This window comes from Phaenicophaeus curvirostris, chromosome 4 (genome assembly GCF_032191515.1).
Source record: "Phaenicophaeus curvirostris isolate KB17595 chromosome 4, BPBGC_Pcur_1.0, whole genome shotgun sequence".
Lineage (NCBI taxonomy): Eukaryota > Metazoa > Chordata > Aves > Cuculiformes > Cuculidae > Phaenicophaeus > Phaenicophaeus curvirostris.
In genome coordinates this window covers 76,208,982-76,236,731 of record NC_091395.1, presented here as the reverse complement: position 1 = coordinate 76,236,731, position 27,750 = coordinate 76,208,982, and the positions used below count along the sequence as shown (strand labels likewise).

Genomic DNA, 27,750 nt, shown 5'->3' with positions numbered 1-27,750 from the left:
TTAATATTTTTGTAGCAAAGCCAGTATTGTAAAGTATTTCATGACTAGTTAAAATGCCTGCATTTTTTTAGGGGAACGAAAAAAAAATTCCTAAACAAATTCAAACCAAGTTTTGCAAGATAATGACATTTACGTGTAGTTCTGGTTTGTTGCAGGTTTTCTCTTCATGGCAAAATCAGACAAACTCAGGATTATCTTTAAGGGTTGTCCAGGAAGAATTCCTGTCTGTGGAACAAAAGAGACTGTAAGTTTATGCCACTTAATCCAGTGCAATTATACACTAACTCTGTGCTACCAGCAGAAAAATGGTTCAAAAAGGAATTGTTACATTCTTAGTGCAGCACTTGCTTTTTATTTTTGTACTAGTTAATCACTGAATCCTAGAATGGTTTGGGTTGGAAGGGACCTTAAAGCCCATCCAGTTCCACTCCTGCCACGGGCAGGGACACCTCCCACTGGAGCAGGCTGCTCAAAGCCTCATCCAACCTGGCTTCTTCTTTAACTAACCAATTAATGAATTTGCTCAATTTAGGCATTCCTGTGTTCAGAAGCTGTTTAATGTCATATCTTCTCCTTCTGGGGAAAGATGCAGAGAGCTGAAAATAGCTGCTGCCCTTCCGGATTTAGAGAGGTGAGAAATTATTTTACTTTTCATGGGGTAAGTTTTGTCGGAAATAATACAAAAATATTTTGCTATATATAATGCTCATCTAAAACCAGTTCAATAATTCTATCTTTGCACTAGATATTTTTATTCTGAGATGAATTATTTCCTCTGTTTGGCCTTTTAAGTCTTACTTTAGTGATTTCCCAACTATTTATATGGATGAAAACTTTTGGTCTTGATTGTAAAGAAGTAACTTTTATTTTTGCAAGGTTTGTGCAACATTTCACTGTCAGCTGCATCAGTCACGAGCCGGTAATGAGAGCTCATCTTCCTATTTTATTGCAACAGTCAGAAATCATTCCTGAAAGCAAACCAGAAAGTGATAAGGTAAGGAAGCAACCCAACTCTACTTCCTATCCCTAGCATGGAATATTTAGTCAGTTCTGTCTGTTCTTAGTTCTGTTGTAGGTCATGTAGTAAAGAACTGATGTGTGTTTAGCTGTGCTTTCTGCCTTCTTTTCCAGTACCACCAGTTCACACTGAACTTGGTTTATGTCTGTTTTTAGAAGAAATCGCTCCGCTCAGTTTTTGTGATGAATTACTTATATTTTTCATTTAAACAATCTTTCAGAAGTGCTAATGTCCCGTCAGCCAGTTAAAATAGAAGCCAGAAATGAGGTGTACATCTTCAAGTGAACGATGTTCTCCCATCTCCAGAGAGAGTTCACCCTAAAGCAGTAGCTTTTTGTTGTGAATTGCTGAATAATTTAACTGAATTGTTCTCTGGAACATAAAAGTCCTTTAAATAGCATGGAGGTAGCACATGATATTTAACATTTGCTGATATTATCTGTAGAACACTCGGTTCTCTATAGGGGCAATAACAATTGTCAGACTTAGAGTGCTTTAAATAGCATTTTCAGAGAAAATATTTCCTTGTAACTTTCCAGCATTTGAAATCTGCTGTAAGCAAGAAAGCCAAAGCAGCAGGAATAGGGTCTTTCTATTTGGATATCATAATATGATGGCAGACTTAGTTCCTGAGGTCTAGTTCAGTGACCATACTGACACTTAAAATTAAGTATTAATTAAAAAACCCTTGTGAAGGTTTTAAAATCTGATTTAAATGTTGGTTTAAGTATCTTTGTATATGTTAAAAGAAGAAAATCAACCATATTTGTACCAAATTCTGTAACTTCACATGAACGGAGTACCTCTGATTTTTGAGTGACTGAATATTTCAGAGTTATCATGAATGTTCACTTCCCGTAAGCATCCAAAAGTGATTTTAAGAGTAGGATACAATAGTTTGCAGATAGTTTGCTAACAGGTTGTAGATGGCTGCCTTCAAGTATCACGTAGTTAGAAACTGGGAGAGGTAATTTATCTGCTAGTAGCAGGATGATGTGATATGACATTATAGTTACCAGTGTGACTTAATTTCTTAAGTCAAGTTCAGCACAACACAGAGTTGTTGTAGTGTTGTTTCCACAAGGAATACATGCAATAGAGGCAGAAGTGCTGAAGCTGTTGATGTTTAAGAGCTGTTATTGTGCCACCTCTTCTCTGTCCTGCTCAAAATACAGATTTGCTAATACATTCTGTGTCCCCCACACTCAGTTCAGTATTAGAAGCTTGGAATTGCTCTTTGTGTTTGACAAGGCTGTTTGACATCATTTTTTGAACTGTTAGGTTCAAATACTCCTCGATGTATTTTTCTGTACCCTTTTTAGTTACAAGAAATTTAGCCTATTTGGTGTCTTTCACAGTGCTTTATTTGCATCGCTCCTTACACAACAGGCTAGATTTTAATGCAGAGGTTTTGATAATGCCATTTGCTGTATTTGTTAATTATCCTTTCACTGTGTTCAGGGTACAGATGCCAAGAGAAAATTTATCTTTCTAAAATGATGTTGATCTGATGTGGATAAAAGCAGTTACAGATCTCAACTCTCGTTGTCTCTTAATTTTGTGGTTAGACTTAAGATTTTATCAAGATAGCCTTATGTGTGTGCGAGTGGTGTAGCTCGTTTCTGGTCTCCAAGTTGTGTCCTTCTCATCTGTTCCCTGTGTTTTAGGTGGTTATCACCATTATAACCGGCCTTCCAGGATGTCGCTGCAGCGATCTGTGCGCTTTTCTTGTCAATTTTAACAAGGAGCGTGGAAGGTTTGTACAGTTCTGGTTTTACAGCCCAAAGCAGCGGTCGTACTGATGGCTGAAGGAAATGAAACTATCAATCATAGAATCATCATAGAATCACAGAAGGGTTTGGGTTGGAAGGGATCTTAAAGCCCATCCAGTTCCAACCTGTCTGCGAATAGGCAGGGACACCTCCCACTGGATCAGGTTGCTCAAAGCCCCATCCAACCTGGCCTTGAACACCTCCAGGGATGGGGCAGTCACGATTTCTCTGGGCAACCTGGGCCAGTGCCTCCCCACCCTCAGTGTGAAGAATTTCGTCCTAATTTCTGACCTGTATCTTCCCTTTTCTAATTTAAAGCCTCCCCCTCATCTTATCGCTCCAGGCCCTTGTAAAAGTCATTCCCCAGCTTTCCTGGAGCCCTTCAGGTCCTGGAAGGCAGCTCTAATGCCTCCCTGAAGCCTTTTCTTCTCTATGCGATCAGTGTTTCGCTAATTTTATTATCCCAGTTTCTAATTTGTTAACAGATGTGTTATAAATTCGTTATTATGGTACAACTTAACTAGTTCTGCACTGTGTAGTAGGGCAGGGTATGTTACTGCAGTTCTATCACTGCAGGTGCTTTATTTAACTGCCTTAAGCCAGGTGCATTTACCTTTTGATTTTAGACATTTAGACTAGAAAAACATCACAGGAGATTTCTTTGTTGATACTCTGCGTTAGGAATCCCATGGGAAGTTCTATCACCTGTGTCTGGAGTTATCACTGATGCTACAAACAGTTAAGAATAATCACAGAAGGGCCAAATGAATCTTGCCTTAAGCCAGTATGGAAGTTGTCTCATCACAACTTGAAGGAAATGAGCCAAGAGCTTTCATTTATTGACTTACGGCAGTGAGTCCAAAATGCATTTTTCTTGGAGAAAGGGCTATCCTAACAGCCCTTGCTACAGCACTGTTTTTAATCTGACCTGGTTTCTATTCGACAATAGCAGGATATACTCCAGACATCTGCTGGATGGCAATAAGAGAAGTCTGCTGTAGGAATTTGCCTTCATGTGTTGATAGAGCTTCTGGAAAATAAAAAGAAGGAAGTAGTTGTCCTTTTAAATCTTACAGTGAAGCACCTCAGCATTTAATCCTAGCAATATTCTGGTCTGTTGATTTTTTTTTTTAATTACTTTTGATTTTGTCTTGATTGCAGCAAGTTGTTTCAGAACGGTTTTTTGATTCTGATTTTAGGGCACGTGTCCTCAGAGATGTGGTTTGGTAGTGGGCAGGTATAGTTGTACTCGATCTCTAAGGTCTTTTCTAACCAGACAATTCTATTTAACATGACTTCTGAATGTTCTGTGATGCTGTATTTCATCACGGTATTCTGCAATTGTCTTTGTTATTTCACAAAACAACAAGTATTTTTATGCCCAGACTCTTTTGAATAGGGTTCATAGAACTTTTGTTTAATGCCTCGCTAGCAGAGATTGGAATTAGTTGCATGATGCACTGCTTTGAAGAAGCCTTTTGAACATTGTTTTATTCAAAAGCAACAGCAAATAACCCAAAAAACCCTTCTGGCAGTCATGTAAAGAATGTGCTTATCCTGGAGAGGATAGAAAGCCAAATAAATTCCACTTTCCCACTTGGTAAAAGATGTGGAATCTTAGGGCTTATCCAATTTTTTTCTGGTTGTTGGTTCAATATAAAAAGAAAACAGAAGTATTACACCATGAGCACTAACTACTTCCCTTGTTTTCTCTTGTTTAGGTGGTTAGTGTATCGACAAACTATGGATAGTCCTGAATGCTTCAGCGCAGCCCATTTCCAGCGTTACCTTTCCAGTGTCCTGGAGGCTCAGCAAAACCACAGTGTCCGCCAGTCTGTTTACGCTAAAAGGAACAAGCGTCTCTTAGTGGTCTTGCAAGGGTAAATGTTTGAAGCTGTTTGCACTGTTGCATAGAATGATGGATTTTCTGTTCCCTTCCTATTTCCTAAGCATTTTTTAATTTTAATTAGAGTTCTGTTTTCTGTATGTACTAAACTCAGCTTTTCTGCAACCTGTTACTTTTATTGCTCGTTACTCCATTGAAAAAATATCCGAAGTCTTCCTTCAATGTACATGAAGGATGGACACGTCACAGTCAATCTCCAAAATAAGGAAGATGAGTCAAACTGCATTGACGGTGGTTTTTTTTCTCCTAAAGAGATTTCTTGCCCTTTCCAGCTGCATCTTAGACTATTGTTCAATGGCACGTTATTTTTTGGTGTAGCTATGTGGTTTTGTGTTCACGATTGGATTGGGGTTTCCCTCTGGACATCCTGGATAGAGAAGTACTTGTCTTCAAAAGGCTGGTGAATAGAATCTTCTTCATAGAATCACGGAATGATTTGGGTTGGAAGGGACCTTAAAAATCATCCAGTTCCAACCCCCCTGCCATGGGCAGGAACACCTCCCGCTGGATCAGGTCGCTCAAAGCCCCATCCAACCTGGCCTTGAACACCTTGAGGGATGGGGCAACCTGTGCCAGTGCCCCACCACACTCATATTCTCATTTCTCCTTTAGACTTGCATTTCCAGTGGCAAAGTAAGGAGCACTGCTTGTCTTCAAAGCCGTACGTCTAGGTGGGGGCAATAGAGAACTGAGAGCTTGAGTTTGTGTTGCAAGTTGTGCTCAAGAGCTGCAGGTCATTATTACTGAGGATTTCCTGCTATAGCATTACCTTAATCTATAAAGGGAGTGTTATGTGGCGTAGTCCCTCCTAGTATACAAATGCATTGTTGCTACTTTTTTCCAATAGTCCTGTATTTTGCTGATAACAAACTAAAAAACAGGTAGAATAAACGCACGACTTCTTATAGACTACAGAAAAGGATGTTAGCAGAGTTCTCCTCCTCCCTTTCACGTATAGTTTTCTTTAACAGTTTGCAAATACATTGAAGTTGTTTCGATGAAAACCGAGGGCGGAGCCCCTCCCTGTTTCTTTCAGATGAAGATCTGATGTCTTTTAGGCATGAGATGACTGAGTGCATTTTTGTAATTGTCAGTTAGAGTAACTTCAGAGTAGATACTAATTTTAGGAAGTGTGGTGTGACATAAAGAGTGTAATTAATCTCTCGGGTGCTTACAGTACCTTAACATTTTGAAAGATCAGTGAGTGCTAGAGACTCTTTAATAAATAAATTCATAATTTCCAGAATTAAATGGTCCATTCATTTTGAAGTATTTTTTCCTCCAAACAAAGTTAAGGCCCAAGGTTTTCCCCTTTACTCCACTCTCAAGACCCCACCTGGAGTCTTGTGTCCAGTTGTGGAATCTCCAGTATAAGAAGATGATGAACTGTTGGAAGGGGTCCAGAGGAGGCCACAAAGATGATCTGAGGGCTGGAGCACCTCTGCTGTGAGGACAAGCTGAGATAGTTGGGGTTGTTCAGCCTGGAGAAGACTCCAGGGAGAACTTACAGTGGCCTTCCGGTACCTGAAGGGGTTACAGGAAAGCTGGGGAGGGCCTTCTTACAGGGGCATGGAGTGATAGGACAAGAGGGAATGGCTTTAAATTGGAAGGGGGAAGATTTAGGTTAGACAGAAGGAAGAAACTCTTCACGAAGAGGGTGGTGAGGCACTGGCCCAGATTCCCAGGGAGCCATTTGACATTTCAAACTCCAATGTTGCATTTGGGAACTAATATCTTCTGCGGTGTTTTGCCCACTCTGAGTCAATAGCAGGTAACAAACTAGCTTGAGGGGAGCGCTACCCTAATCTGAGTGGAATGGGTTTGGTTCCCAGGCTACCAAGTGTTTTTTTTCCACTAAGGATGCACATATGGAGCTTAGCATTTTCTTCATAGAATCATTAAGGTTGGAAAAGAACTCTAGGATCATCAAGTCCAACTATCAGCCCAACACCACCGTGCCTACTAAACCATGGCCCTAGGTGCCATGTCTACACGTTTTTTGAACCCCTCCATGGATGGAGACTCCACCACTTCTTTGGGCAGCCTGTTAAAAAGGCTTCACCACTCTTTAGGCGAAGAGATTTTTCCTAATATCCAGGTTAAATCTCCCCTGATGTAACTTCAGGCCATTTCCTCTTGTCCTGTCACTTCTTATTTGAGCAAAGAGACCAACACCCACCTCACCACAACCTCCTTTCAAGCAGTTGTAGAGGGACACGAGGCCTCCCCTTGGCCTTCTCCAGACTAAACAGCCCCAGGTCTGTCAGCCGCTCCTACAACCCTTGTTTTCCAGCCCCTTCCCCAGCTCTGTTCCCCTTCTCTGGACGTGCTCCAGCCCCTCGATGTCCTTCTTGTAGTGAGGGGCTCAAAACTGAACCCACGATTCAAGGTGTGGCCTCATCAGCACAGAGTACAGGGACACAATCACTTCATTATGATCCAGTATGATAGTTCTAGAAAGCGTAACTTTTTCCATGTTGGAGTCAGGTGTTTTCTTTTCTTAAAGTTAGTAAGAATCCTGTGAAGTCTTATTGTGATGGCAGCACTGGCTTCAGGAATGGCTGATGGTAGGGTTTTTGTTTTTTCTGGGTTGAGTGTTTATTTATAGAGAGCTTTAAAGTAGCTGGAGCTCTCTGAATCATCCATGAACTTGATAACTGTCAGTACAGTTTTGAGAGGAGATTGTGACTGGCTGAGAACTAAACGCCTGGAATAAAAACTCAGGTTTACCTCAACTTTGCTGTCCTACAGAGGTATAAAACAACTGTCGTTGGAGTACAGGTACAAAATGGGTGATGTAAATTATAGAAGCACACTTAAACTGGAATGCTGCTAAGTGAGAGGAGTTGCTTTTTTAATTTCTTTTTTTCTACTTGAATTGTATTTAGTGCTTAATAAATACTAAGCAGTAGGCAAAACATGCTTGTATTGCGTTATACTTCTGTGCTTCCTGAAAGCCAGACTTACCAGCTGTTCAGTTTATACTGCTTTTCTTTGTAGCTGTCAATAATTTATTTCTCATATTACTTGCAGTCAGCTTAATTTGTCTGGATTTGCCAGTTTTGAACTGTTTTCTAACTGTTTTGATAGGCTTGGTTTAGAAATCTAACCTTCTTGCAATCAATTGATTTCATACGAGGTGTTGGAATGTGTCATTCTGTCTCTCTGAAACCATATTTCATTTTGTTTTCTTACAGATATACTGATGTTATTGATGTTGTGCAGGCCCTGCAAACTCATCCTGACCCAGATGTGAAGTCTTCTTTCATCATCGGAGCGGTTAATACTTGCGTAGAACCACTGAGTTGCTATATGGAACACAGGTATACCTTAAAATATTTTTATTCGGTTGAAAATAGATATGTGAGGTTATGGGATCACTTTCATAATAATTACTGATCACTTTTATATTGATTAGAAGTGTATGATGCTTAAATGCCATTGAACTGTCTTAGATCTCGTAACACTGCTAGGTAATACTTCTTTGATGAACTTTGAAGTGTAGTTTGGTTTATAAGGATGACACTTGGTTTACACTAGGCATGGAAGTACTGATAATATAAATAAATATTTATAGAATCATAGAATGATTTAGGTTGGAAGGCATCTCAAAGACCATCTGGACCAGGCTGCTGAAGGCCTCATCCAACCTTGCCTTGAACACCTCCAGGCATGGGGCATCCACAGCTTCCCTGGGCATCCTTGGCCAGTGCTTCACTGCCCTCATCGTGAAGAATTTCTTCCTAATGTCTAATCTTGATCTTCCTCCTTCCAATTTAAAGCCTTTCACCCTCATACTATCACCACATGCCCTTGTAGAAAGTCCCCAAAAGTAGATTGGAATGGGGAGGATTTAGATTGGACATTAGGAAGAAATTCTTCACAATGAGGGTGGTGAGGCCCTGGCCCAGGTTGCCCAGGGAAACTGTGGCTCCCCCCTCCCTGGAGGTGTTCAAGGCCGGGTTGGATGGGGCTTTGAGCAGCCTGGTCCAGTGCAAGATGTCCCTGCCCACGATAGGGGGTTGAAACTGGATGATCTTTAAGGTCCCTTCCAACCCAAACCATTCTATGATTCCATGAACTGATGGGAAGCAGTCCGAAAATTAGTGGAAGAGAATGACAAAGCACGGAAGCGACAGCATTACACGTATTAAAATCTGATATCCTGGGTTACTGCAGAGACAGGGTGGGGAGGAAACTGTAGCCAAGCCAAGTCACTGACATTTAAATAGTGTGGTTTGGTTGCTGTTTATTGTCTATATGTGTGCACCACAGTTCAACAAACATGGAACTCATTTTATAGACCTATGAGTAAAATTGTCGTACATAAATTTTGCCATTACACCTTGCAGCTGGTGTGATAAAAGTAACTTAAAGCAGTTACAGTTTTCAGAGTTCTTAGTATCGCTTTGATTTATGATAAAACTCTGCGTGTCAGAGCTTAGACGTGAAGTGCCCAAAGTGCATTCCTTAACCTTCCTCGCTCTTTTTAAAACACTCACCGATAAATACGCTTTTTGTGCTTTGCACTGGTCAACAGACATTATCTTCTTACTTCTTTTTGTTTCCGTGACAAAGATTGTAAATAAGTCATAAAGACTACATAAAATACTGGGGAATTGATGCGGGAGTGCTGCCTAAACCTGTTCTTTCCATAATTATAGGAAAGACGCATTCCATTTCTAGTGTTTTTTTTAAACTTACTAACGTGTTACTGGTCATGATACCAAGAAGTATTTATAGCTGCAGCAGCTTGCAATCCTTTAACTGACATTGTTTGTCTCCTGAAGCACAGCAGCAATTGAAGGAAGAGGCTTAGCTTGTGCCGTAGACTATTTGTGTCTCACTTTGAAGTTTCTTCTGATAAGAACTAACCAAGTAGCCACGTACTGCTAACGACAGACCTTTCAGTTGGGAGACTTGGCTGATGTCACTGTGGGAATCGAGAAGAGTGTTTTTTAATGTTTGACTTAAAAATTTTGCAGTCAAGAAAATCAAAACCATTTCTTGTCTTGATATGATGTGGACAGTAAGCATTATGTACATACAGTCTTAGCATGAAGAGTTCCCACCATGTTTGGAAGGTACAGTTCTTTAGGGAAAGCTTGAAATTCCTATTGTTCAAATGGGATTTAAAGTAATGTTGAAGCCTTTCTGACTTCCTACAATACAGAATAAATTGCATGGTGGGAATTATCTCTTAAATCCATTTAAAAATTAAAATCATCAACAAAACTAGTTTTTGGGGAAGAACTCTTGAAAGACATAGCCTGTAGGGACATTACAGTTATATAGATTAAGGAAAGGAAACATGGAAATGGTTTGGATACTAAGTATTTAGCTGTCAATGTCTAAATGAATGCAAATACTTTACTTAAATAGTAGTATTCATTCTTGATATACAAATTTCTGGTGTTTTTCAGGCTGCTTTTTCCCAAGTTCTTGGACCAGTGTTCACAAGGTATGTGCCACTTTTCTTGACTTGGAGCCATACAGAACAAGTAGCTAAGCCATGTGGCCAAATAAATACACTGTAAATGCATAGACTCAAAGAATCATGATAAACTCGCGGAGGTAAGAGCCATCTATGCAGAACAGTCTCTCTCTGCCTGTGTTATTAAACACCATAGGCATGTGAAGATGATGTAAGAATCTGGAGCATGATATATTCTGGTTGTCCTTGTCTGGAGGATGGGTTTCCTAGAAGAACTGTTGTAACTTGTGCCATGTTGTTAATCTAGGAGCAAAATGGATTTGAGTTCCACTCTCTTTTAGGGAGGCTGAGGAAACCAAACACCACCTTCATTTCTGCTATTTTAGAAGGGAAAAATTGAGCTGGTTACTTGTTCCCCATATCCTCCTCTTAATGCAGTGTGGAGGATCCTTGCAGGGTTCATTTGACATTGCAGCAGATGAAAAATAACTGTTTCTTACCTGTATAGTCAGTTTTACATCCTGACTCTAAAATGCATCGACTGCATCATCCTCCTTGTCAGGCTTGAAACTTTGGGCAGTTGTTGGTCTAAGTGGGGTATCATCCCTCCTGACCACATCAAATAAGTTCTTTAAGTTTTAAAAGGAGAAACAAAATCAGCTGTGGCACCTTTACAGTTGTTTTAAGCAGTTGCATAGCTGATTTACCACATTAGGATCTGTACCTTTTGGGGGGTGTATATATGACAACAGGACATTCTTCGATGACTGTAGTCTGTTGGGGAGGAATGGGATTCACCTGTCTAGAAGAGATAAAAGCATCTTTAACAGTAGACTGACCAACTTGAAATGTGCTTCAAACTGAAGAACTTGGGGGATAGGATCCAAAGTAGAAACACTCGCACCATTGCATCCAGCTAGAGCAGTGACAAATATTCCTTAGCTTCCAGTTTGAGTTGGAAGTGACTCTAAAGCCCATCTGGTTTCAACCCCTCTGCCATGGTCAGGGCCACCTCCCTCTAAACCATTATATGTATGGGAGCAAAGGAAAAAATTTAGGAAAATTAGGAAAAAATTCTTCACAGAAAGGGTCATTGGGCACTGGAACAGGCTGCCCAGGGAGGTGGTTGAGTCACCTTCCCTGGAGATGTTTAAGGCACGGGTGGACGAGGTGCTAAGGGACATGGTTTAGTGTTTGATAGGAATGGTTGGACTCGATGATCCGGTGGGTCTCTTCCAACCTGGTTATTCTGTGAAAGAGGATCCGTTATTTTTCTGAAGCACATGTATTTTAATCTCTCTGTTTTGTGTTTGTTTTTTTTTACTGCTTCTATTGAACAAGCTGTTCCCCAAGCTGTAAAGATTTTTTTTTTTCTCCTCTATAGATTAATTAGTAAGGAATTAAACTAAACTGGGTGGTCTTCAAAATGCAATAGAAACAGAGATGACAGTGACAACTCAAATAGAATAAGTCGCATTTATTGTTTAAACTGTGTAGGCATCTTCCAATTCTCGAGAAGTTGTTTTTCTCTGGATTACACTGCCTGTGGGTTAACTGCGTGTCTTGGATTGTTGCCTGCTAACACAGGGCCAATTTTTGTGTGATACTGGCACCTACAAGGTTTAAACATAGGTGTGCGCAGAGCTAAAGCTTGCAGGTTCCCCAGAGTCTGAGCAGTCTTTCGTTACTTCCAAGGCTGCGTGGGTGTTTATGAGCAGGAATGACAGCTAGTGCCCGAAAGCTGTTCCCCTTCGACAAGCACATACGAAGCGGAGGTTGACGGAGAGAGAGTCTGGATGATGAGCATGAGACAAGATGCGCAGGTTTCTGATTTGCTAGATATTGTATTCCTTGAATCTTTCTCTTAACTTTAAGCTTTGGCAGCTTAGTCCTTGACAATTGCCTCTTCTCTCCACGGTGCAGTGCTTGTAACTAATATAACTAATTCTAACTGGAGCACCTACCATACGAGGACAGGCTGAGAGAGTTGGGGTTGTTCAGCCTGGAGAAAAGAAGCCTCCAAGGAGATCTTATAGTGACCTTCTGGTACCTGAAGGGGTCTACAAGAAAGCTGGGGAGGTACTGTTCACACAGGCTTGTAGTGATAGGGCTAGAGGCAATGGGTGTAAACTGGAGAGGGACAGATTTAGACTCAACATAAGGAAGAATTTCTTCATGATGAGGGTGGTGAGGCACCGGAACGGGTTGCCCAGAGAGTGGCTGCCCCCTCCCTGGAGGTGTTCAAGGCCAGGTTGGATGGGCCTTGGGCAGCTTCACCTAGAGGGAGGTGTCCCTGCCCATGGCAGGGGGGTTGGAACTGAATGATCTTTGAGGACCTTTCCAAACCAAACTTTTCTATGATTCCATAATACGCTTCGTAGCATTTATGTTTCACAGCCTTGTTATTGTTCTCTGCCAACTTCCCAGACACTATAACCATCTCTTTAATAAAAGTCGACTATTAAATCCATATCAGGTTTGGGGATATTAAGGAAAACCACACTGTGCATGTAGCATGCCCACAGTTGTTGATTAGCTTATTCGTACTTTTTGTCTTAAGTGCTTGATATACATAATTATGTCATAGAATCACAGAATGGTTTGGGTTGGAAAGGACCTCAAAGCCCATCCAGTTCCAACCCCTCCTTCCATGGGCAGGGAGACCTTCCGCTGCATCATGTTGCTCAAAGCCCCGTCCAACCTGGCCTTGAACACCTCCAGGGATGGGGCAGCCACAACTTCTCTGGGCAACCTGTGCCAGTGCCTTATCACCCTCACAGGAACACATTTCTTCTTGATATCTATAATAATAATTCTAATCATGCGTGTGACTGACATATCTAAGCATGCTTGCTGTTCTTCACGCCCCATCTCTCTTAAGAGCAACCGTGTATTGGAGGAAACTTAGATGTTTATGAAATTGGAGTGGAAACTTCTATGGGAGATGTAAAAAAGAGAAATAATGGTAATTATGGAAATTTGCTTGGGCTATTATTAAAATTCTGGCTTGATAGGGTCAGTAATACAGGTAACAGTGACTTGGGAGCATGTGGTGTAAGTGTCCCAGAAACAGTTGGTGTAAGGATTTCTCTGTAAAGAAGCCTCTGCAAGGATCAGTGCGCTGTAGCATCTGCTAGAAAGATCCAGAATAACTGTAGGCAACAGAGTGTGGTGTTCAGTTTTGGGCTCCTCAGTACAAGGACATTGAGATGCTGGAGCGTGTCCAGAGAAGGGCAATAAAGCTGGTGAAGGGTTTAGAGCATAAGCTCTTGCTGTTTAGTCTGCAGAAAAGGAGATTGAGAAGAGACCTCATTGCTCTCTACGACTCCCTGGAAGGAGGTTGTAGCAAGGTGGGGGTTGGTCTCTTCTCGCTGGCAGGCAGTGACAAGACAAGGAGGAATGGTCTCAAGATGTGCCAGAGGAGATTTAGGTTGGGTATTAGGAGGAAATTCCTTACTGAAAGGGTTGTCAAGCATTGGAATAAACTGCCCAGAGAGGTGGTTGAGTCACCATCCTTGGAGGTGTTCAGGAGTAGATTTCATGCTTGTGGGGACATGGTCTGCTGGCAGAATTAGCAGGGCTGGATCGATGGTTGGACTCAGTGATCTCAAAGGTCTTTTCCAACCAAAACCATTGTGTATGATTCTATGGCGTGAGCTTCATTATGAATTCTGCTTTAAATAGTGTTGAGTTGAGGGCTGGGGAAATGCATCCTGGTTCAATTGTTCATGGGTGTTCGAGTTTCCTATTCTGTCTTGCACCGTCTGTGTGATTACAGGGAAATGCCTGAAATGAGCACCTTGAGCAAGGAAACAGCATTCCTTACACATTCTGAACAGTACTATGATGTCCTAGAGAGGGCCCGAAGAGCTGGCACTGCACTTGTGAGGACAGGGCTGACATTCATTATTATGTAGCAACTTCTTCATGTAATTGGAAAGAGATCCTATAACAGTGAAATTAGTCGGGTGATAAGTGAGATATGTCATCTCATGGTCTTTCCTTAATGAGATCCTTTCCAGTGCTTCCAAGTCTTGATGGCTGTCATCGTTGGTGTGTTATTTCGGACTGCCATCAGCAGCATCTGCAGTAGCAGCAGTTGAGTCTCATGTAACACAGAACTTGTCTTAGACCTGGCAAGACAGCAGGTGAAGACAGTGTTGTCATCTTCAAATCCGGGGGGTTTTGCTTAGGAAGAGTAAGTGTTTCTTCAGTGAAACTGGTGGTGAAATGAAGGAATACTGGCAAGTCTGAAAGAGGAATTGCTTTTCTGGGGACAGACCTGAGTCGTTTTGGGAACCGGGGCTCGGGACAAATAGGTATCCTATTTTTGTTCTCCCTTTTCTCTTTTGATGCCTTGTGGGTGTCTGAACACAGTTTTGGGGTCTTTCTTTTAAAAATAAAGACAATAAAAAAGCCAAAACCTTCTCTTGTTTTTTGAAGGGACAGCTACCACAGTCCAAAGTACTGAGTTCAGCTCTTCAGCCTATCTACACCTAGAATTTGCTGAAAGACTTTAAACATGAGTGTTTTTATCAAACTGGCCCTCCTCAGATTGATTCTTATATGAATTAATTCTTGAATTAATCAATTCTTCTGATTAATTAGTTCTAAATTGCTTCTGTTACATGGACCGTTGAACTGAAAGAAAATAGTCTTGACCTGGTAGGGCTGTCCAGTCAGTGACTGCTGTGTGCTGGTAGGGTCATGGCTTTAATTTTTAGGGTTTTTTTGAATAAGATTATGTTCACTGAATCATAAGATTATAGCATTCTGCTTCTTACCCTTTGAGTTATTCCAGTGACTGAAGAGGATTGTCTCCTTGAGGAGGAATCATTCCTGTGCATCCAGGGGTTGTGACAGAATGGGCTTCTGAGCTGGGTACCCTTTAAATGCCGTTACAAAATCAATAGTTAACGATGATTTGGCATTTGGTTATTTGAGAGTGTTCCTGTGTGAAGTTAGATGGGCTTCATCATCAACGAGATGAAAGGTTCCTTGCTTGGTTTTTCTTTTGTTGTTGTTGTTTTTAATAACTTTAATGTAGTGACATGGAAGAAAAATAAGAGAAGCGTGGCTGTTCTATGACTTAATCGTTTATTAGTCATTATTGCATACCTGACTTGTGTCCTATCCTCTGATTTCCTTACACAGGACTGGTGAGTAACGTGGTTTTCACAAGTCATGCCACAGAGCAGAAGCATCCACTCCTTATGCAACTGCAGAGCCTCATCCGAGCAGCAAATCGTTCCGTTTCGTTCATCTTGGCAGAAAACGGAGTTGTAACCAGGTAACGTTAATCACTGTCCAGTATTTGTCACTTTTGGCAGATGGAACACATGCATTTAGAAACTTGTATTTTCTTGTTTTACTCTGGTGACTTATACGAAGGAGATGCAGAATTTTTTTCTTAATTGCTTGTCATGTAAAAGGCATCTTGCCTTTACATTTATAGTCATGGAAATGCCAGCAGTAGGAAGTAAATGTTTTTGTTTGCAGAGTATAACTTATTGTCATACTAAGGGATAGAGTGTGGATGGTGAAGGCGAGAATAGGGATGATGAGCATGAGATAATATTCACAGGTATCTGATTTTGCTGGTTAACGGTTAATTTTGCTGTGACAAGAATTCTGGTTTATGTAAGTAGCATACAGATAGTGGCCATTTTATTGAACTTATAAATTAAAAATCTTCATCTTTATCTCATTACAGGAACGAGGATATTGAGTTAATTCTCTCAGAAACCAGTTTTTCAAATCCTCAGATGATGAGAGCTCGATATTTAATGTATCCTGGCTGGCAAGTATCTGAACTGAGAAATATTAAAACTATTTTTCTAATTAACTTGAAGACTGAAAAGTCTCATGAACTTAATTTATATATTTTTTTTCAAGACTACTCATTTGGAACAGGCAATCACTTTGTAAATCATTTTTAAAAGAGAACTGATGAGTATTCTCAACAGATACATGACTGCTACCCTCTTTTGGGGAAAAAGATCCTTTCTGGACACTGTTTAAATCAATGGCAAGATTACTGTTGCCTTTCAGAAGAATAGAAAAGAGCCCTCTGGGAATAAGCTGGGAAAGATTGGGATGGGCGAGGTCAATAATGACCAGAGTAATTTCATTCTGACAGCTACTCAGCCTTACTGGAATGAACTTGCTAAGTCAGTCTAGCTATTAGCAGAACAATTATTCATAAAACCCGGCTTCGTTATTGACAGTCTTGGCAGAGGCTGAGGGCACAACAGGATACAGTACCAAGCCTTCCATGTAATAGCGAGTGATATTTTTCATGGTTTGGGGTTCTTTACACATCTTGTTGCAGTTATCTGTGCTGCACCTATTTGGCAGCAAATGTAAACCTGTCAGTCGTTGTAACTCTTGGCTGACTGTTTTATAGTTGGGTTTATAGTGCTGGAATTTATTTACCATACCTTGACAGTTTGGCATGTACATATAGCTTTTTATTTGTAATTCTTACTGTAAATTGGGTGCAAGTAAGGCTCCTAAAGTAAACAGGCACAAAGCTTGGGATCTCGGAGCTGCTTGTGGATTGCATGGAACCAAAGGGAGTGAGTAAAAGCATGAAAGAAAATATTTCATGGAATCATAGAATCACAGAATCATAGAATGCTTTGGGTTGGATAGGACCTTAAAGCCCATCCAGTTCCAACCTCCTGCCACGGGCAGGGACACCTCGCACTGGATCGGGTTGCTCAAAGACTCATCCAACCTAGTCTTGAACACCTCCAGGGATGGGACAACCTGTGCCAGTGCCTCTCCACCCTCACGTCACTGAAAAGAATTTCTCCCTGATATCTAATCTCAATCTCCCCTCTTACAGCTTAAAGTCATTCCCCCTTGTCCTATCCCTGCATGCCCTGATTAATTTTGGACAACTGTTAATCTCTTTGGTGATTTTAAGCAAGAATAGTATGTAGAGAATGTGTAAGAAAAAAAGATTGCAGCAGGAAGAGCATCAAAAGGAGCCCTGAGCTCTTTGAACAACCTAATAGTGTTAAAACGCATCTTCATGGATGTCTTAGAGAAAAAAGCTTAGTATTTTTCTTCCTATGAGCAAGGTTTACCTGTGGTGAAACAGGAGATGTTCCTTTTGGGAAGTCTGTTGGATGAAAATCACAAGGATGTGTGGTTCTTCTGTGTTGAAGCTGTGTGTTTGTCTTTGCCCTAAGGTATGAGGGTAAATACCGAGCTGGGTCTGTCTTCCCTCCAATGGTTCAGATCTGCGTATGGTTCAGTCGTCCTCTAGAAAAAACACGATTTGTGACCAAATGTAAAGGTACAACTGAACTTTGACTGATTTGATTTAAATCCAAGTTTGAAATACCTAGGAAGACGCTGATGTAGCACAGTCATTTAATTACTGCTGAAGTAAACTTTTAATTGAAAATTCAGCTTTCCTTCCTTAAAGTACAGTAAATTGTTGTCTTTAGCATCTGCTCTGGAAAATAAACACATGATTTTGTTCAGATGAAAATCTAATTTGAGTTCTGGTTTCTAGAGGCTGGGATGTTTATCTTCATATGTTTGCTTTTCTACTTAATTTTAATTAGTAGTGTTGAACTACAGTTTATAAGTGACCGTCAGCTTCTTTTGTGCCAAATAATTCTTTGTAGTTACTAGAAAATAGGCTCAACTCTGTTAGGCTACTAGAGTAGATCTATAATCATGCCTTTCCTTCTTTCCTTTAGCAAAACAGTGTTAAGGAGCACCATTTTACTTTCCACACATACTGTAAGCGTTTGTTATGCCAAAGACATATTCTTCCCCACCTACCCCCTAGCAAAGAAATGATAACATCTAGAGATGTTACATAGTGGGGCTCCAGGGGACAGTGCATCTGAAACACTAGGATGTGAATTAGAGACCTGTAGCCTAGGTCTGACCAGAAGCTCCACTAAGGATGAGAACAATAAGTGACATAATCTGTTTGTCTTCTGTTTCAAACAGCGATTAAGTCGTTGCTCAAGCCAAGTCCTTTTTCTGGAAACATTTATCACATCATGGGCAAAGTCAAGTTTTCAGGTAAGGACAAATTACGACTCTGCTTTGTCTTGTGATTATATTGCACTTAGATATATTTGAAGACGTTTTTGTCTGCTATATTCTGTCTACACCAATGTGTTGATCTGAAATTAGATTAGCAGTTACCAAGATGTTTCTTTCTTCCGTCTTCTTGTTAGATTCTGATAAGGTGATTGAGGTCTGTCACAACACATCATCCAATTCCCTAAGCCTGGTGCCTGTTCAGGAGGGGCCAACTCCTCCCGATTCCAGAGGCGACGCCAGAGATTGCAGTAGTCAACAGGAGTTCTTCCTTGTGTTCATTGGCTGCTCTCTCAAGGAAGAGGATATGAAAGATTGGCTCAGAGAAACGGCAAAACAGGTTTGTGGGCATGTTTACTTCTGATCAACGTGATCTGTTTGGCATTGCTTAACAACAAAAGGAGGAATCCTAACGTCTCAATTAAACGTACTCTTTATTAATCACCTTTCCCATCTACCAAGATATCAGTATTTCAGGGTGTAAATGTATTCCAGACACATGACTACCGGTTTCAAATGTGCGTTGTAATTTGCCTAGTGTTTTAATATCTGCTCCAGCGTATTCATGGATGTATCTGCTTTTGAACGCTTGAGCAGATGGAGGAGGTCCAGAATAAACACGATATGTTTTAGCTGAGACATGATTGCCAAAAACTGAAGTGTAGTATGAAATAAATCTTCTTGAAGTACCTGAACACTGCAAAGTTGAGAACTTGTTTTGATTCACTGAATTAATCCTCCTTGGAAAGAGTCCACTGAAGTGGCGGGTATAGTTTTTTTCATTTTGTCTTGCCTAATTTGTCAAGCGTGTGGCTATGTAAGACTTCCTTTATTTTTTTCATAGCTAGTGTACCTCTGCAATAGACTGTGACTCCACCACTTCCCTGGGCAGCCTCTTCCAATGCTTCACCATTGGAAGAGGTAAAGAAATTTTTCCTCATGTCCAATCCGAACCTGCCCTGGTGCAACTTGAGGCCATTTCCTCTCATCCTATTGCTTGTTACTTGGGAGAAAAGCCCAGCACCCACCTTGCTGTATCTCTTTTCAAGGATTTGTAGAGAGCATTGAGGTTTGCCCTCAGCCGCCTCTTCTACTGGCTAAGCAACCCATGTTCCCTCAGCTGCTCCTCATAAGACTTGTTCTGCAGATCCTTCACCAGCTTCATTGTCCTCTTCTGGACATGCTCCAGCAAATTTTGGAGCATTTGTTAGTTAAAAACACCCATGGTTACTACTTCATGGCTTTGGATTTGCATAGTATCTTTAAAAAGTTGTGTAGGAAGGGTAAAAAAGTTTCCTGCAGATCATTTAGAGCTGTTCTTAAGGATTTGCAGGTTCTCTCCTCTGTTCTCCTAGCAGGTTGTTGTTGCTTCAGGGAAGGATACATTTTCTGGGATGATCTCTCATACTCTGTACATATCCCATGGGTAATATATGGAGACAAATGGTTTTGACATGTAAGCAAGAGCTCTGTGGAATACTGTTTTAATTTATGAGAACTTAAATGGTATCTCAAGTATGAAGGGCTTCTGCTTTGGGCTATTCAAGACTGCAAATAGTCTTCACAGTTAATTTAGGGTTTCAGATAGTTCTAAGAGTTAACTGCACGCTGCGTATGAATTGAATTATAAAACTTTTCAGACTAAAAAATAGACTTTTTTCCTGTTCCTATGCCAGTTTTCTTTTTCTTTTTGCAGCAGAGAAGTATTTAATTTGTATTGTTTAATTTTTTGTATTGTTTAAATTTGTAGAATTTGTCATTTCTAAAGGTGCTTTATGTAAGACCACTTAATTTTTACCTTTGTGTTCCATGCCTTAATATAATTGAATAATTCTGCCTAGAAATTAATGATTAATAATGCTTCTAAAAGGAGTGTTTCTGTGCAGGGCTGGAGGATGGTAGTGTGTGCTCATAGATTTCACTACTGTTATCTACATTTTCAAGAAAGATCTTTTCTATTTTGTGGTTTAGGTTGATTTTTTTTGTTTGTTTGTTTTGATGTAACTAAAATGTAGCATCACATTGTCGCTCAGATCTATAATGGGGTCTAATTCTTCACACAGAAACCTCAAAGGAAAGCCCTGAAAACCAGAGGGATGTTAACCCTTCAGGAGATAAAAAACATTCATGTAAGTAGAAACAATTAATTGCAAGTCCTTCTTTTGACTGATGTTCTTAAATACGCAGTTGTATGGCAGTGCAGCTCACCCACCAGCCATAATAAGTGTGCTGAGCATCAAACTATTGCAGCACTTACTGTCTTTTTATATGATAAAAGATAACTGGGGCTGTCCAGGAGGGATTTGAGATACAAATCTTGGTGTTATCTCAGGGCTGTGGTTACTGTTGCTGTTCCCAACTCCCCAGCTCTATGCAGATGTCATTTGTGGTACTCTTTTTTTTTTTTTTTTCTTTCCTTCCAGAGTGCTCCATTCTAGCCAGGAGCCACCCATTCCTCCCTGACCACCAAATACAGCAGAAAGAATTTTTCTTTTGCCTATTTAAATTGCTAAGACCATCTTTAATCGGTTTTAAAATGTTTAACATGTGATACATTCTTTCTTAATGTAGGTGAAACGCCACTTGGATCCACTTCCCGCTGGTTATTTTTACAACGGGACTCAATTTGTGAACTTTTTTGGTGACAAAATGGATTACCATCCACGTATCCTTTAAAATATGAAGGTTTCGATTATGGTTTTAGGTAGGCAACACACAGTGCAGTTTGATTGGTAGGTAGGAATACAAAATGGAACATTTTAATCCTTAATCTGTGCATGGTTCCTTGCCCCTTAAAGCTTACTATTAAAACACTTCTTCAGAGCTTTGATCTAAGCAGCAGAACAAAACCAACGAAACAATCCCAAAACTGTACGTGAGCTCCCACAGAGAATAATTTATGGACCACAGCTTGTGAAAGAAATAGTTTTCAAACCAAATAGTGCTGTAATATTGCTCAGTGTCTGATAGTGACTGATAGAACTTCCAAATCAGTGTAATATTGTGTGCGTGCACACATTGGAGTCAAAACAATCACAGTTGTCTTAGGCTTTACTACAATATCTTCTTTTCTGCCACGTATCCTTGCAGTAAAGCTGCTGTTAACTGATTGCCCTCGTTTTGTACCTTGGTATGAGGAAAACATTTTTTAACTTAAAACTGGTCATATTTTCATCTTTGGCAAGAAATGCCAGAGTAATACTAATATTTCTGCATATTCCTATTCTTCTTTCTTGTTTCCATGACTTACTGTTCCTTTTGTCTTTATTACCGAAATTTCAAATTTGGTCTTACATTCCTACTTTACTTCTCACTTTAGCTTGACAAAAATCCACCTGAGTTTTGCAATTCTGTTTTGGAATAGGAACAAGCAGGTTTTTTCTGTACCCTATGGGAAAACTTTTAAACCAGGGTAAGCTCCTAGTGGTTGTGGTGAGGTGTGACTGTAGGAAACCCAACAGGTCATGTGTTCAATAACTGCTTTCTGTAAGTGTCCCTGAGCTGGCACACCCTTCAAACCCTTATGTTCTTTTCTAATGAACGCTGTTTTCACAAATATTTTTCCTTAATTTTTCAATATCAGTGATGGACCAATTCATGAATGATTACTTGGAAGAAGCCAACAGAGAAATAGAGAAGTACAACCGAGAACTAGAAGAACAAGAATATCATGATCTCTTTGAGCAGAAGACATAAACCTGTGCGTTCAGTGTGTTTCTGAACCACCTATTGTCAGTAACCAAAAATGCTGTTGTCCTTGCTGGTTAACTAGAAAATTAAGTGAAATGTTAGTTTTCAGCACTTCTTTTAAAACTAAGAGATCATTCCTGTAAGGTTGGCATTTTAATATGGTAACTGCTTAGCTGTTTGTACTGTCAGGTTTGCTTCCACTTCACCTTAATTCCAGACTGTAAAAAGCGTCACCTGGAATCTCTGGCTAGTAGTGGAAACTTCTTTAAAAGAAGAAGAAGAAAAAAAACCAAAACTGTATTTCATAGTATGTCCAAATGTAATCATGGAATTGGTCCGTCGTGCAGATGATCAAACCACTTTAATCTCTGAGTGTCCCTTGAAACTTGTTGCACAGGAACATTGATTAGCAGTGGTCTTCTTCTGTCTGTGGGATTGGGGGGTGTTCCCAAAGCGAGAAATGGGGGAACAGTTGAAAAACTCAGATGAGTACCTAAACCTAGAGCTGTTGAGGTGTTCCTAAAGCGAGAAATGGGGGAACATGTGATAAACTCAGACAAGTACCTAATCCCACAGCTGTTGGGGTGTTCCCAAAGCGAGAAATGGGGGAACATTTGATAAACTCAGACAAGTACCTAAACCTACAGCTGTTGGGGTGTTCCCAACATGAGAAATGGGGGAACACTGGGTAAACTCGGAAGAGTACCTAATCCCACAGCTGTTCCCAAAGCGAGAAACGGGGGAACAGTTGAAAAACTCGGAAGAGTACCTAATCCTACAGCTGTTGGGGTGTTCCTAAAGCAAGAAATGGGGGAACAATTGAAAAACTTGCAAGACTACCTAATCCTACAGCTGTTGGGGTGTTCCCAAAATGAGAAATGGGGGAACAGTTGAAAAACTCAGAAGAGTACCTAATCCCACAGTTGTTGGGGTGTTCCCAAAGCGAGAAATGGGGGAACATTTACAAAACTTGGATGAGTACCTAATTCCTCAGCTGTTAGGGTGTTCCTAAAGCGAGAAATGGGGGAACAATCAAAAAGCTCGTGCTAGTACCTTATCCTACAGTCGTTCCCAAAACGAGAAATGGGGGAACAATTAGGCAACTGCTTTTTCCTGAGGGGACAGCATGTCTCATAACCTCTGCACGCTTTGAATCTGGAGTCAAAATGTTGACTTTTTAAAGAGATGTTTATACATTTCAGGGTGAATCAAGAGAAATGGAGATCTCTTGCTTTCTTCCCAGGTTTGTTATTGGTGTTCTAGAAAATATGATGTGAATGGCTGTAAGCTGCAACTTGCTATTGCTTCAAAGATTATCTCTGAAGGATTCTTACTTCAGTGCTAAAATCTAAGCAAAGCAAGAGAAGAGGGAGATTCTTTCGCTAAAGAATTCCTTTTCATGAGAATGGCTTCTTTCCAAAGGAAAAAACCATCAAAATGCTTGAATATGAAAGAATCTGTTCGTGAAGCATTGAGAAGGATTTTCACATGGTAATACTTGCAAGAAAACCTTTACAGTTCCTAAATGCTGTCATAACAGGAATTCTGGCAACTTGTTATTCAGCACAATTTTAGTTCATCACTGGTTGAAGGACTATAAGGTACCTTAGCAGCTACTTAACGGTAATTATCGATGCTTATTTAAATAAGCATATTACAGTAGCATGCTATGTGTTCAGAATTTAGTCAAACGCAAGCAGTCCAGAAGGAGATTTTTATTTTCATGTTCCTTTGCCTTAGGATCAGCTCAATCAACTGCAACTTTTATTTTTGGTCAGATGTAATGCAGTAAGGAACAGAATGAATAATTTCTTACAGTATATTCAAGATACTTATGTGTCCATGCAGTCTCTTTCTGGAGCAGGAAAATGAGATTTATACTCCTGCCATCGAACTAAGGCAAGATAGTTTTATGCCTTATTTAAGCAATATGGATTTTTACCTTTGGAAAATGAAACAGCTGAAATGTCGTTAAGCCTATCAAGCACGGAAACACCTTTTAGGTAGACTTTCAGTCCACATTGCTACTAGCTGGCACGATGCCTGTGCTGTGGCATTTGTCCAGTGCAGAGGTGGAATTCCAGGTGCTGCAGATTGGGATCTAGGTGTTGATAAGGTTTCGTTCCTAGCTTTCCTATTAGATTTTTTAAAAAAAGTCTGAATTTAAGAATTTTTATTTTGCACACCACGAGACTTTATAAACTGCTTGTATCCTGTTAAAGTACAAGAAAAGCCAGCGTTAGGTTGTGGTTTTAGGCTTTCGGGGAAACCTGTATCACAGGTATAGAGCATCATGGTAAGGCTCGTGGGTTTATCTATGCATGGCTATACTTTAGTCTTAATATACTGTAGTGCCTGGTAGAATAAAGGTAGTTAGCAGTGGATATGGGGGCTAGCAAGGGTTTACAAACTAAGTAGAATTGGTTATGTGAACTATTTATCAGACCAGGATTCTTAGAGGGCGACGTTCTGGTTGTAACACTGCAATATGAAGGGTCATTAGAGAAGTCTTGACAAATTTATAGAGTTCTTTGCCAATGAACTTAGTGTAAACCCAGCGTGTTCCTTTTCAGTACGTCTAATCTGCAAAGCCATATTTCTAGAGTAGCCGTATGACGTAACGTCAGAAGAAACACCAGGGGTTGGGGTCAGTGGGCGCGTTGTCAACGCTGTCTCTCAACTGAGTCGATAACAGAGTAGGTTTAAGTGCAATTGATTGAACGATAGATGAAGATACTGTAGCTTCTTTTTGCTCTGCTGAACTCTTTTTTTAAGAACTCCAATTTGGGCAGCGCTCCAAAAGTCAGTGTCGATGGAGCTAATTCGCCTGGGGAGTTGTAATTACAGGTGAGATGCCCTGTGAACATAAAGGAAATAAGTATTCAAAATTGGCCCAATACTGTGCAAATTGAGCTGTTCCTTAAAAACTGAGGCAGAAGAGCTTGAAACAAAGGCCTAGTATATTATATACTGTACTGCATGCTATATGGTCATAGCTGTGTATTATAAAGACCTTTCACCATACTGGTACTATTTCAATTTAATATATTTTGGTATTGAAAGAATTTGATTACCTCAATTTTTTTAGTTTTGAACTGTGACTTTAAAACAGAAAAAAATACCGAAATAGTGAAACTGTGACGATGATATCCTTTAAACGTTGTAGTGCCTTGCAGATGACACCATTTATTAACGAAGCGTAAAAATAAATGGACGTCACGGGTTGCGTTACTTGCAGCCTGATTTTTTTTTTTAAAGGAAAAACAGTTTTGGTGAAAGGACTTAAAATTAACCTAGTGAAGAATATTAGCACAAATGGTTAAACTGTTTAAAAGAAAACTCTTTGAGGACTAAAATGTGTTAAATGCCTGATGCTGCTGATGTTTTGTAGTGGTTGCTGATTATTTGGGAGTTTCTCCTACCAGTCAGCAGCACCTTTTTTTATTTAAAAGAGCATAACTTTTGTACTCTGGTCGGAGATGTTTGTACTGTATTGAACCCCAGCCGGAGGGTGATCTTGTATCCTCACTCGCTTGAAGTTGAGGTGAGAATTGAGTTTTGCAAACTTTTTTTTAGCTACTGTAAAACTAAAAAAAAAAAAAAAAAGAAGAAGAAAAAACACCGTTTCTAAACCACAAATGTTTGGATACAGAAAAAGTGCCATTACGCTGTTCCTTTCTCTTTTACTCTCTTGGGAAAATTGGTCGCAGTGACTTTGTGTCCAGGCATTTCTGAGATTGGGAAGAAGTGCTGAGAGTCCTCAAGGGGTTTACGCGCTTTGCTGACCTTGTTAGCAGCTCGTGGTGGTGTGGTTTTTTTTTTCCTCACCGAGAATGAGTGTTGATCAGAAGTTACTGAAGTTATAGGGAGAAAAAAATGTGATAAACTTAGGAGGGGAACGTTTGCAACTTGAACTGCGCTGCAATCTCGGAATATTTTATATTAAGCTGTGCAATTGGTATTTTTAGTCCCATTTTACACTTTGCAATTAACAAAGCTGATTGCAGGGAAGGTTTAAGTTGCACGGACAAGTTCCCTAATAAGTTTTTTATTATTGTTGTTGTTATTTTTTAATTGAAACTGTACTGAATTTGCACAGGTTTAAGCTCTGGAATACTTTGGTATTCATAAAAGGGAAAAAATTGTGACTAGTAGAGTGAATTGTTAACTGTGAGTCGTTAGAACCGCATTGTTAATCTAATTTTAGATTGTTTAAAATGTACCTCTGAAAGGTGGTAAGAAATTACTTCATTTTTACATAACGGTCAGATCCTAAAGTAACACCTCTCACTTTACAATGTGCCAAAATTCACTTTTATACTAGTTCTCAATGCTTTAATGTTTGCAACTTTAAGTTAAAACCTTGTCTTTACAAACACTACTGTAACTTCAGTTAAAACTGAATGGTGTGATTGAAGCTTTTTGCCTATCGTATTTATTACACAACTTGATCCAGTAAATATAAAATTACCTTTCCATTTATTTTTGTATTGTTTTACATGTTTATACCTGCAGTTTGTGTGACTTTTACACCTGTAACTCAGATGTGATGGAAAGAACCAGTAAACAATATCCATCTGCTGTCAGTCTTTGACATCTTTAATAAACTCACTATTTCCTAAACTTGGATTTTTAAGTGCTGAGCGGTTTTCTTTTAAAATTTGTTAGTGACTGGCTTATATTCAAACTAAACTGTAAAGATTTAAGGCTTTAAGGGTTTCTTTTGAAGCTGCTTTTTTAAGTTTAAAACTTCTTGCTTTGGCTTCTTATTGGGCAGGATTTAGAACTATATAGAATCGTGGAATGGTTTGGGTTGGAAGGAACCTTAAAGCCCATCCAGAGGGGCAGGGACACCTTCCACTGGATCGGGATGCTGATGAGTTGTAGGATGAAGGATATTAATCAGCTTTATGCATGCTGCATCTCTCTTTCAGCGACTGGATGGAAGCACAAGCTGATAATTAATGTATACACCAAAGCAGGAGGTAAATCCTACTCCTTGTACTCATAGAAATGAGCATGCGGTTTCAAGATCATCTGCTGTTGTTTTAAGATCAGGCTGCCATTGAGAGGGCAATCCCACCTTGCCCTCCTTTTTCTGCTTCAGTTGCTGAGTGGGAGGCTGAGTCAGATTAACCTGAATGGCAAACAATTTCTGTCTTGGTTTGGCAATGCTTTTGCATTTGTTTTGTAGGAAGGTTTTGGCTCAATTGATTTTAATGAACTGTTCATGTAAAAACAATGTGTTAAATTCAGCCTGGTTGCTTACTCCAGGTACGCACAGAGGAAACGCAGCTTTGGAATCATGGACTTGAGGCTTAAATCTTGAAAATCCAAAGTGAAGCAGCCAGTTGTCATTTTGGGATTAGACTACAGACCCCGCAACACCTTTCATGTCTTAGCTTTGCCAAGAACATTTGGGTCCTGTCCACTTCCAGCGTACGGGCGCATGTTCTTGATACAAGTCTTTGGGCTACAACTTCACAGAATCACTAGATTGGAAAAGACCCACAGGATCATTGAGCCCAACCAACTTGATGCTGGCTGAGAAACTAGGAGGGCTTCCACCATCCCTCTGGTGTGTGCTTGAGTAGGAAACCTTGGCTCAAGGCTTCTGTTCATATTTTCCCGTTCGAATGCAGCTAAATTGCTGAAGGTCAACAAAAGAAGAGCAACTTCCTTTACCACCACCTGGATTATCTTTCTAGTGAGGATTTTGCTCTTTTCTGCCTTTTTGCCCCGGTTTCCATGTCTTCTATTCGCTTTGGATTTTCATGATTTAACCTGAGATCATTTTGTGGTTGATTATTAAAATGTGAAAGTCATGAACTTATTAGGATTTTGAGAGACGTGCTTT

At 40.1% G+C, this 27,750-nt stretch overlaps 1 protein-coding gene across 1 annotated transcript in view; it reads left to right on the top strand.

The window, feature by feature from the left end:
- Positions 1–26,522, top strand: part of DNAAF9 (dynein axonemal assembly factor 9) — an 84,359-nt gene extending 57,837 nt beyond the window's left edge. Inside the window, exons 23-38 of the mRNA XM_069856679.1 lie at positions 156–244; positions 533–631; positions 877–994; positions 2,686–2,774; positions 4,512–4,670; positions 7,894–8,019; positions 10,120–10,157; positions 15,285–15,420; positions 15,844–15,930; positions 17,330–17,436; positions 18,108–18,182; positions 18,341–18,543; positions 20,267–20,332; positions 20,775–20,868; positions 21,787–22,895; positions 22,959–26,522. Of these exons, the coding sequence (XP_069712780.1) occupies positions 156–244; positions 533–631; positions 877–994; positions 2,686–2,774; positions 4,512–4,670; positions 7,894–8,019; positions 10,120–10,157; positions 15,285–15,420; positions 15,844–15,930; positions 17,330–17,436; positions 18,108–18,182; positions 18,341–18,543; positions 20,267–20,332; positions 20,775–20,868; positions 21,787–21,899 (1,599 nt within the window). The 3' untranslated portion in view covers positions 21,900–22,895; positions 22,959–26,522. The remainder of the gene's footprint in view (positions 1–155; positions 245–532; positions 632–876; positions 995–2,685; positions 2,775–4,511; positions 4,671–7,893; positions 8,020–10,119; positions 10,158–15,284; positions 15,421–15,843; positions 15,931–17,329; positions 17,437–18,107; positions 18,183–18,340; positions 18,544–20,266; positions 20,333–20,774; positions 20,869–21,786; positions 22,896–22,958) is intronic.
- The last annotated feature ends 1,228 nt before the right edge of the window (positions 26,523–27,750 follow it).